This window comes from Oreochromis niloticus, linkage group LG18 (assembly GCF_001858045.2).
Source record: "Oreochromis niloticus isolate F11D_XX linkage group LG18, O_niloticus_UMD_NMBU, whole genome shotgun sequence".
In the NCBI taxonomy this organism is placed as follows: domain Eukaryota; kingdom Metazoa; phylum Chordata; class Actinopteri; order Cichliformes; family Cichlidae; genus Oreochromis; species Oreochromis niloticus.
Window position 1 is genome coordinate 32989545 of NC_031982.2, and position 11593 is coordinate 33001137.

Genomic DNA, 11593 nt, shown 5'->3' on the forward strand with positions numbered 1-11593 from the left:
TGTGAATCACACCTGAGCCGCAACCTTTTCCCAGACGTCCTACAGCCGCAGGAACGACCTCCGGCTGTAGGACGGTGTCTAAGGTCATTAATGTGTCTAACTGTAATTAATTAGCAGTAAATACAAGTGTTTGTCTTGAGCTGTGGAGTTTATAACGAATGCAGGCAGCCAGGCTCTGCTTTTATATTTGTTTCATAAATCCCACTCCAACAGCGGTGGGATATTTTTATCCACATTTTAATGGGATTAATCATTTCATTGGCGTTTTCGTTTGCATTTTCAGGGACAATAACTTTTTTCATTCATCCGCAGTGGAGCTGCTGTGATAGATGTTCAGGGCGATTAATTAAGAGTTTAATCCGCTGGTTATTTTTTTACTGAGAGAGCCGTTAAGTTCTGCTTATTAAAATGTCAAAAATTGTCCTTAAAAATCGCCGTCATGCATTTTTAGAGCCCAGAGCGCGTCTGTAAATGTCTGCATCCATCTGATAACAAATGTCAGGTTAATATCGCAGAAGATAAAAATGAGTCTTTACAGCCGGAAAAGAGGAAATGTTGATATTTTTTTACTTTAAAGAAATGAAATTTTAAGCTAAGCAATAACAGCAGAATGAATCTAAAACTACTGTAATATAGTTACGTAGTATCCCCCCGCGGTCCTCAGCTCGGTGTCTGTTATTACCTGATGGTCCAGAGTCAGCGTCTCCCACTGACTGTGTGGGTCACGTGACTCTGTTGTCATCAACATCTGAGAGTCTGCACTGGAGAACATGGACCGTCATTAAAGTGAACCCACATGCTGTAGTTTACATTTACACCACCCCGAGTCCCCGACTCCTCCGCTGTTTCCTTCTGTTAAACAGCACTAACAAAACACGAACGCAGGTTTTAATCAGCCAGAGTGGCTCTCAGAGAAAAATGACTTTTAAAAAGTTTTTTTTTTTTTTAACAGTTCGCATATTTCTCTTCCTCCTCTTTGTTTCTTTCTTTGCTTCTGGTTCCTGAAGCATGGCCAGCAGCTCTACCGTCACATCTATCTGGGCTGCAAAGAAGAAGATAACGTCCACAAAAACTTTGAGCTGCTCTTCACCACCCTCGCCATTCTGACCATCGAGCTGGCCAATGAGGAAGTAGTCATCGACCTCATTCGACTCGCCATCGCGCTGCAGGTAAAACCGAAGAATTCACATCTGAAGTTTCTGCTTCTTAGTCAAAGCGAAGACAAAAAGCAGTTTCGTCTGGTTGTGTTTGGAAGCTCAGTCAGAATAATCTCATCATAAGTAGATTTTCTGGCTCTTTCTGTCACATTTACAGTTTCGATTAAACTTTACATCCATAATTCCCAGAGTTTTATCTAAAATCTAAAAATAATCTGCACCCATCTGTAAACCCTTGATTCCAACACTCAGGAGAAAGGTGAGGGATTTTCTTCTGTTTCTGATTTGTTCTGATCTGGTGTTGAAGTCTCGCTGAGCTCGATTCCTCATTAACAGCTTCCATAACTGTGGCTGTATCTCATTAAGCGGGCCTGACATGGGTTGCAAAGCGGCTTGCAGCTAATGAGCTGAGGCTAAAATAAGTTTTAAAAAAGTACATCTGAACATCTGATTTGTCATAAGGATGTGTCAAAGGGCGTCAGATGGGAATTTTAATCTAAATAATGTTTATTTAACACTTTTCATTTATTTTTACCGTCTCTGCATCACCTGCAACACCACAGACACCCAAAGAACCATGTGACAGCAGAGATGGTGGTCAAAGTTTTTAAGACCAAACCTTTTGATGTTTTGATCAGATCTGACTGATGACATGTACTTTATGTTCTGGTGACACTGAAATGAGTTGAGATGCCTGCAGAGTGATGGTGTGTTCTTAGAAGGCAGCAACTTTACAGCAAATCAATGAAGAACAACTCAGTTAAGAGTGACACAGTCCCCAAACATTCACTCAGATATAATGTAAAAACATATCTTATTATAACTTGAATGCAGTAAAATTAGACGAGTCATGAGTGTGCAGTGTTTCCAGGTCACCGGTATCAGGTGATAGTGGAAAAGTTTTATCGCCGAGGAGATCAAATCGTCTGTTGAAATGGAAAAGCTGTGGCTGTCAGTGCCGAGGTATGGAGTAAACATCCTCAGTTACATCCCTGTTTTGGTTTGGAGGGTTTGTGTTTAACCTCGTGTTTAACAAGCTCTTCACGCTCCACATTATGGTGCTTCAGTCTAAAGCACCCTCGATGTGATTATGCTATATTTTTGGTGTCAGGTGTCATATTTAAGTGGCTGATGAGTAGCTGTGCTGTCATTTGCCTTTATGTCATTAGACCGTGAGAACCCACGCAGCTCCAATAAAAACCTCCTGGAAGTGCAAGAGAGGTGTGAAGGAAGTGTGCACGCTCGCACCAACACACACACGCATAAGAGACACACACGTGCACACACACACACACACACACAGCTTCAGCTTGTTTGTGCATCACGCTGAGATCTTATCATTTCCAAATGTCACAGCACTGTAGACATGATGTTTGTGCACACACACACACACACACACACACACACACACACACACACACACACACACACACACTCTGTGAGTGCTGTGTATACCTTTGTTTAATTCAGGGAACTTTTGAGACATAAAAGTATTAAAAAAAGACTAAAAGGAATTTCTGCTCTTTTAGTTTCTTTGTCATGCAGATGGTGTTTCAGACAGGAAGTGCTTCATAGCACAAATTCATGAGGACGCATTTCTGTCAAGTTTCTCTTCAGTCTGGTTTCTGTCACACGTGTCAGTTTCACAGTCGCCTTGAGAAAAGTTGGCGAGTGTTTACAGACAAGTCAGCATTTTTGATGCGATTTACTGGCCACTACTGCAATCTGCTAGTTACCAAACCAGTCCCAAGGTTTCCAGTGCAGCATCATATACCTGTCTGTAACCATTCCACACTCATGACTACCTCCTGCAATCACTCGCCAGCCAGTTTTAGTGCTGTAGTGTTTGCGTTTAATTTAATGGCCACTGGGGGGCGATACTGGTGGTTGGAAAAAGACTTCAGTCTTCTAGACATCGATGGTAAAACGTTCCTCCAGCCTGACCTCTGTAAACACTTTGACTCATGAGTTTATGGTCACCAGTTTCAAGCCAATGAGTGTGCGGCTTCAGTCAAATCTGATGGTCACATCTTGTTTCAAAGTGTCAAGATCAAGCACTTAACCCGGTCTTGTGTCAATCTTCATGCTACAAGCTTCCCTCGGTGCAGATACAGACTCCTTTAGGAGAACCACACACCTGCACAGGTCCTTTCAGCTCGATGGCTTAGTTCGAGTGAAGCCAGATATTTGTCTTCAGCTTCTCCACTTAGTGTTTTACCTTTCATTGGCATTATTACTGTAATATTTTTTGGTAGATTGGGTGGAAGCTAAAACAAAGTCACACTCGGTGCGTCACAGTCTTCACATGATTATTAATACCACATAATAACCAAGAGCCGCTGAGACACACCACAGACATGTGGCACGGTGTATGTAGTCTGCCTTGTTTGCTGTGTCACCTCAGGGTCGTTACCTTGACAACAACCTTTTTCCTGACAGTGTGTGAAAATAGAAGATCCGTGTTCGTGTAACCTTAGAGAAATGCTGCTGCATGCTATAACCCTGCACACAGATTAAAGGGGAGTGTATGCAGGGAGTACTGATGCTTCCTCGACCAGAAACAGAAGCTGAGCTGCTGGTTTGTCCCCACTAACACAGTTTTTGCAACTGGTTTGTGCAGGAAATGGCTCTTACCAACGACGAGAACCTGCCCATGTTTATTCGCTGCGGCATCATGGCGTTGGTGGCCGCGTACCTCAACTTCCTGAGTCAGATGATTGCCAACCCGCCCTTCTGCCAGCACGTCAGCAAGGTGACTCCTCCCTAACATTACTGAGGATCAGAGCAGCTGGCTCTCATTCCCACTTTTTGTTTTTACTGCCATTTGTTGCAGAAAATACAAAAATATGATTTATTCAGTATGCTGATGATGCACCGCTGTTTTCTGCATGTTAGCTGTTTCTTCTTGTTTACGTCTTTCTTATTTGAAAATAGTGTAACATCATATAATCAGCTGTTCTCTGTCCAGGTTATTGAGTTGAGGAACATGGATGCTCCTTACCTCCTCCCAGAGCACATCTTCAGAGACAAGTGTCCGTAAGTGCAGATCACAGCCTGAATTTGTTTAGTGAGAAATAATCCAAAGCCTCGAGTTAGAAAACGGCTGTGAAGCCTCATTGTTTCATAATAAAACCGAGCTGTAATAAGTGTGGCAGAGCTGAAGGTTAAAAAGTTTGAAAATGTACGAGAAACAAACTCAGGAGTGAAGGAACGGTGCTGCTTCACTTTTCAAGGTTGCAGATAAATTCACATATTCAACTTCTGGGATCAATAACTCATAAAAATATTATTAGAACAACAGCAGCACGTCTTTGCATCGACAGCATTAAGACTGACAAACAGCTACTCGCTTCAGTTCAGTGTTATTTATACAGCACCAAATCACAACAGCAGTCACCTCAACGCTACAAGCTGCTTTTCATTTAAACGGTCTGTGCTCAGACTGGGACAAACTGGTCTCTGTGCAGCCAGCTGTGAGATGCGTGTGCAGGAACCCTGATATCAACTTGTACAGTGTTGAATTACAGATGAGAACAAATGTGACCTTTTTTGCAACGTTGCTCTGAGAAGTGAAGCTGTGCTGTGTGTTCACTAAAAACACACTTTCTTCTGAGGTTTTTCCTCAGGAAGTTTATTTTGTGTCTTGCGTCTTTTCTTCCAGGCTTCCTGAATCTTTGGACAAAGAGGACAGCCAGCTGTACTTCCAGACGGCCGACATGGCCGAGTGTTTGGCCGGGCCGGGGTACAACGCAGAGCGCCTCTCCATCCCCTACGTTCCTCAGGTCACAGGTACGACAGTCCAGCCTCCGTTAGGACGGGGAACATCATGTTTATATTTCTTCTTATCTAAGAAAACTGCTGAACTGATAACTGATCTTTTTTTCTTTTTTTTTTTTACCTCATTGGTTGATTCATACCTTTTTCATCTTTTCAAGTCTGCCTCTCTCACACCTGTTGAGCAGCCTTTTGTCCTATTAAATGCTTTCTCAGATACCAGAGACGCATTCTGAGAAAATGTGCCTGAACTGATTCTCGGAGCATCTAAAATATTTCCTTTTGATGGAAAAGTGTAGCTGTAAAAATCCACCGAGTTAGACGATGGTCACATTATGCTGTTATCACTTAAAGAGGAAATACGATAAAAGTGATACAAGTAACCGATTTAGAAGGAAAGTCAAGAGTCGAAAAGGTTCTAAAAAGTCAGATTAAAGGATTTAACGCGCCCGCTGTCCGCTGCTACGCCGTGTGCTGTATTTTTTATTTCCCTGCTTTCATACTCACCGTGCCCTCAGAACTGTTTGAAGCTTTGTCGGATTAAGAGCTTAAGGAGTTGTTCAGTGAAGAGAAAATAAAGTTTAACCAACTCTGTGTGCGATCAGCTTTATTAGTCCGAAGGCTGTCGCCGTCTCCATAATTTAAAGGTTTGTTTCAGCTCAGAACAACATGAACCTCTGCAGGAGTTCACACGCACAACTTTCTTTAAAAGCACTTCTTCAAAATGTCGCTTGACTTCAACCTTGAAGTCTGCCCACGTCCAAAACAGGCTCGGGAATAGTTCGTACTTCACACGCTCTTCCTTTGACCTTGTTTAGATAAAACGAGTGGGAGGAGAAAACTGATAATTGTCTAACAAGCTTTTGTTTTCTTCCCTCTGCCATGCTGTCATGTCCCTTCAGTTCTTTACACAGTAGGAAAAATCATCCACAGGTGCAAGCAGACGTCCAGAGGTAACCAAGGCAACCCTGTGAGGCGTGTAGAGATGTGTAGTCACCTGTTGTAGCTGGGTTTAGATCAGCTGACACATATTTGTACAAAACCAAAGGCTTCACTTTGCAAAGTTGGGTGAAATGAAACTCGTCACGCTTCAGACGCCTCGGTGTTGATGAGGAGGCGCAACGATGAAATTCTCCCTTTGAATCGGGCCAATTCTCAGAAGGTCGTCTTCTACGATCGTCCCACGTTTCCCACTCACCTGTGGGAGACGTTTTATTCTTTAATCTTATTGGTCTCGTTGCCTTCGAAATGGTCACTCCGACCATGGGGACCAGGTCTGCGAGCACTCGGTGGTGCAGTAAGACAAAGTCTGCCATCAGTTATGATGAAAATGAGAACTGTTGCTTACAATCAGCAATCAAAGAAGTTCAGTGTAATCAATGCAAAACACCAGTTTTTGATTGCACATCTCTTTCAATGTTTACAGCTTCTTTCTGACCTTCAAGTCTCCGAGTTAGCAGTGATGAGATGTCAGTGTAAGCAGCTCTCCACACTCTCTGTGGACCCTGAGATCCACGTCCTCAGGCCCCGTCATTCACACACACTTCTCAAAATCTCAGGACTGGATCACTTTGTTATTACAAAAGTCAGATACAGTGAAAACTCTCGCAGGTCTGATGCAGCCTCCTCCTGTTAGCTTATTCTGCACTGCTGACTCACCCAGTGGACTCGGCAGAGAAGGAGAGCGAGGCTGCTGCTGTGGAGAGCAGCAGCGTGCACACATTTCTACTGTGTCGCTAAAGCGGCTCGAAAAGAGGCCGAAGTAAAGCAGAAAAATGCTGCGTTAGCAACAGTAAGGCGAATGGAGCCTGATAACGGCTGCTCTGGGCAAGAGGTCAGACAGGGTGAGGTGGCTTTAGATCCACACGGTGACAATTTCATTAAGGCGCAATTTATTTATCAATCCCAGAAGCACAAGTGATAACAGCATCAGTATAAAAGCAGTGTCTGGAAGGCTGTGGCCCCCCAGGAGGAGAGGGAGGGATCAGCTCACACAGACTTTCCTTTCATGGTGCGAGGAGCCGCGGATCAGTGCCCGGTCCTGCCGTGATGTCACAGCGCCGAGCGGCGTCTGCGTGCTGATGAGTTTACCCGACATACAAAGTGAAGCCTCGAACTTGTGTTTAAAAAAACATACAAGAAAAAGAAATATCTTTATAAGTTGGGTTAAAATTTGAATTTGAAAAGAGTTTCAGAGATTTTCTTTATGATCTTTAGTTTTCTTTATTCTCAGACTGTTTTTTTTATTTTATTTTATTTTTTTAATTTATGTTTCATTTTTTAGAAGATTTTTTCCCTAATTTGTAAAAACTCAATCTCAGAGTATTTCTTCCTCATTTTTTGTCATTAATTTTTTCCCTGAAGTTCACACAGTTTTTCCACAGGATCTTTTTTTTTCCAGAGAATTTTTAAGTTAATACTAATAATAACAATAATAATAGCACAGCCTTACATTTTTAAATATTGTGAGTATGAGAGGACCCGGGGTGTGTAAAAGTCAGCTGATGTTAGCGGAGGTTTGGAGCTGTGACGGTGAAGCATCAGAGTCTGCAGGAGCTCTCGCTCCGCTCATTCTGCTGCTGCTGTCGTCTCAGCAGAACGTGTAGAAGAACAAATATCTGGGTGTAAATCAGGGTCTCAAACTCACATGAGCTGTGGGCCACCGCTAGCACCGTCATGTCATGTGACCACTTTACTGTTCATGCAGTGCAAAAAAACAACAAACAAACAGGAAAACACCCACAAATATTTCCAAAAATGTAGTGTTTTTGTTTTTAAAATGTCTCACTCTCAACTGAAACCTTTTATTGAACTATCAAATAAACACAAACTGCAGACACAAGTGTCACATTAGTTTTTGCATGTTTGTGCTCTCTGCTCATATTAAATCATTTTTTGCTTTTTAAAGAACTTATTGTAACAACAAACAAATCCTCCCTAACAAAAAGTCACTTCTTGGGACAAACTGCAATATTTTTCTTCACGTCAGTATACGACCACGAGTAGGGGTGACGTGTGCCCGAGTGGCCCCCGGGCCGCGAGTTTGAGACCCCTGGTGTGAACAGTTTAAGTGTTTTTCACACTGAGCAGAGACCAAACTTGGAATTCATGAGAGCATTTTGACCCCTGCAGAGAAACTGGCCCTGACCTTTAAACTGCTGAGCAGCTGTAGATACGTCGTTGAGGTGCTTCGTTGTTTCAGAGGTCGATGTCGTGTGTAGCTGTAGATTTTCTCACTATGTGATTTGATAACTCTGTGAAATGTTTTGCCTGCATTACTCGTGGACCTGTTGCGGTGAGTACACATGCTGCCACGTCTGTGTAGAGCAGTTTACCTGTAGTGCACTTAGTGCAGATTGTTTAGGTGTGTGGAGCTTCAGTTTGCAGTATTAACAGAAAACAGACTTTTCTTTAAAACCAGTCATGTAGGGTGTTATTAAAGGCATGAAGAACGTGATCATCATTAAGCAGTTAGAGCTCAGAGAGGAGAGTGGGTGGGTTCAGTGGGTTCAGCACTAAGTCAGATGTTTTTCATGAGGGGCAGAAAAATAAACTCCTAATAAGGACAAACCGGTGCAGACCTGTTGGACTCCACCAGGCAGGCCTTTCACACAGTTCTGGTCCTGATTTTATGGACAGGTCTTCTTTGTTCGTCCAAGCTGTGCAAGGTTTCCAGCTCAGTTTGGTGGCCTCAGTATCACCAGGTGGAGCAGTTTGCAGCTGAGTGTGAAGCTGTGGGTGGATGGGCTTTGTCGTAGAGATGGAGGTCGATCGTTCAGAGGGGTCTGAGAGTATAGCCTCCACATCGAGGTGAGGTGTTTCAGGCATGTCTAACTGAGAGGAGGCCCCAAGGCCGGACCCAGGACAGGACTCTGGAGAGACTGTGCCTCTTGGCTGGCTTGGGAACACTTTGGGGGGAGGATCTGGACCAGATGGATGGAAAAGAACGAGGGACGGATGCTGCACAAGTTTGCAGGTTGATCCTCAAGCATCAATCACAGCATCTCTTTAATTCCTCAGTCTGTGCCGGCTGCGCTTCAGTAAGAACAAATTGATTCAGACTGTAAATGTGGCGAGTGGGACCTTAAAATCAGTGCATGAGGCCTTTAAGAGGGAATCCAATCTCTTGAAGTCCGGCAGGACCGGGCTGCATTCAGGCTCAGGTGGTCAAAGTTTCCAGAGAGCGATCCCAACGAGGAGCGATGAAATCGTGGCTTCCTGTCACGTCGGCTCAGTTCTGTGTGTTTGATCACCGTGTGAACAAAATCTTAAAGCTCCAGCGGATCAGCCCCAATCAGATCATTTTCCTCATTAGTGCCCGCAGGACGGCTGCTGAGTCAGACCTCTGCAAAGTTCACAGCAGAGGTCGTCGTGCGATTGTAAAGAGCTGCTTTCTGTCGCTTTTCACACCTCGGCTGGTCCGCTACCTTTCTGACCTAATCAGATGCCCTCACAGCTCAGACAGTAGCTGCCCTTCTGTGGTCCTTATTTTCCCCTCTGCTGGCGATGAATACACAAGTACTCGAGGTCGGTGCGTTCGTCCCCTGGGAACGAGTTTATCCCTGCGGGATCAGGCGGATTTGTTCCTCGTTGTATTAAAGTGGAGAAAAAAGATGGCGTTTGGTGTGTGGGAGCAGAGATGTCACCGCTGTTGTCAAAGAGGCGCAGATTACAGGAGCTACCTGGGTTTCAGTAATGTGACAGCTTCAGTAAGCACAGTTTATTCTGAAATCGTTCTGCTGGAAAGAAACGACTTTTACGTTTACGTGACACTAAAACTAGAAATGTTTGTGGCTTTTTAAAGCATTATGTGGTGTGAATCTGTCATCCTGCAGATGAAGACCGTCTGACCAGGAGGAAGAGTTTCGTGGACACCGTCTCCCTCCAAGTGGACATCATTTCCAACAGCCTTCCAGAAAAGGTCTGAGTAATCTTCTTTAAAGCAGCGTGTGGTCCTGGAGGGAAACGTGAGGTCACGTTTGTGTTTTTGTGTCCACAGTCCCAGCTGGCTGAGGAGATCACGTTTGAGACCCTGAAGAAGGCCATCGGTAAGAACGCGTTCACTTCCTGCTGTTCCTCACGTTGACTCTGGGTTGCTTTGTCCACCAGGCAGCCATCTTCAAAAACGCTTCAAAAGCTCTGATTTTATGACGTTTCAGTGAAATTCTCACCATGTAAAAGGACGAGAAGCTCGTCTTGCGGAGAAGAAAGAGCGCTCACAAATCAGCGCATAGTTAAGTCTCTGTTATTAAAGCAGCTTTGTGTTTGTGGTTTGTTTTCAGACACCACCGGTTTGGAGGAGCAGGAGAGGGAGAAGAGGCGCCAGGTGATGGAGAAGTTCCAGAAAGCGCCGTTCGAGGAGATCGCCGCCCACTGCGAATCCAAGGTTATTAAAAAACAAAACAAAAAAGAGCCAGAAATCAGAAAATAATAATAAACTGTCAGTGCATCAGAAAAAACACCCAAATAAACTCCTGCTCACTTGTTCCAGGCAAACATGCTGCACGACCGGCTCGCACAAATCTTTGAACTCACAATCAGGTGAGTCCGTTATTTATTGATTTTTTATTTTAAAAGTTGAATTGTTTGTTTGCAACGACTTTTCTCATTTTTATATGAATTTAGACAAAAACCAAAGAAATTGTTGGTGTGGTGACATTTACACCACATTAGAAAAGCTTAGGCGTGATCAGAAAAAGTCAAACAGACCCAGAACACCTGACTGAACTCTGGCTGATCTCCCGTCGAGCTCGTCTCCTCGGCTCTGCTTCCAGCGTCCCGTCACGTTCTGTCCTCACTGCTAAAGCTGCCTCTGTGATTTCACCACAGACGGGATAACTACGAAGAAACACGTGTTAGTTCTGTTTGAGGAGAAACATCGAAGTCCAAAGACGTGTTTTTACCACTGTGGGTCTGCACCCTGAGCTCCTCCCACAGGCTGAGACCGTGACGCCCTGAAGCCTCGTTCAGAGCCACCCGCCGTCACCACAGTATTCTCCTCAACAAACAGATGTTCGGTCATTTTTGGCCCAGATGTGGCTCCAAGTGAGTGTGGCTGCCTGAGCCCAGCCGCAGGTTCACCTGATCTGCAGCAGGCTTCAGGTGTGTCGAGATATTTGGAGCGAATGTGGCTCATGAATAAAACACGACCCAGTGTTTTTAGGCTTTGCTGTGTTTGTCTGACATGTTCTCACAGCTTTTTTGATTGCATCGTCACGTGAACAGAGTACGACACCTGCAAATAACGTGCACTTTTCCTCATAGTCATGCTTGCATTGCTAACACGGCGGCCTGTAACAGTTTGAGTTTTCTTTGAGTTGCGGGTCGTTCCCCTCAGTACTGGAAAGGAACTGCTCCTTCAGTCATTACCTGTTGTGTAGTTCTCCTGAGTCACAGCACTGTGAGCGTGATTAGACCCAGCTGTGTGTGTTAGCTGGGACGTGCATGTATGTGTGAGCAGAACGGGACTGTCGGAGCGCTGGAAGCAGTGCACAGGTGCACACGGAGACGACTTTTAAAGGGACAACAGCCTAATAATCAGGTTAATCAGGTGGTTTTTGGTTCCTAAAGTTTAAATTTGTGCAGTCCATCACACGTCTGTGACCAAAACCAAACCAGTTTTTCCTTCTAATTAAATATCTTGTTTCACACCCCGTCACCAG

General features: G+C 44.3%; 1 protein-coding gene across 4 annotated transcripts in view; it reads left to right on the forward strand.

Moving 5' to 3' along the window:
* efr3a (EFR3 homolog A (S. cerevisiae)) overlaps window positions 1–11593 on the forward strand; it is a 106815-nt gene that overhangs the window by 89146 nt on the left and 6076 nt on the right. For all 4 annotated transcript variants that reach the window (XM_019353966.2, XM_019353964.2, XM_019353965.2 and 1 more), the window contains 8 exons: window positions 1008–1169; window positions 3778–3909; window positions 4126–4193; window positions 4819–4946; window positions 9767–9852; window positions 9931–9979; window positions 10214–10317; window positions 10423–10472. In XM_019353966.2, coding sequence (XP_019209511.1) covers window positions 1008–1169; window positions 3778–3909; window positions 4126–4193; window positions 4819–4946; window positions 9767–9852; window positions 9931–9979; window positions 10214–10317; window positions 10423–10472 — 779 coding nt within the window. The remainder of the gene's footprint in view (window positions 1–1007; window positions 1170–3777; window positions 3910–4125; window positions 4194–4818; window positions 4947–9766; window positions 9853–9930; window positions 9980–10213; window positions 10318–10422; window positions 10473–11593) is intronic.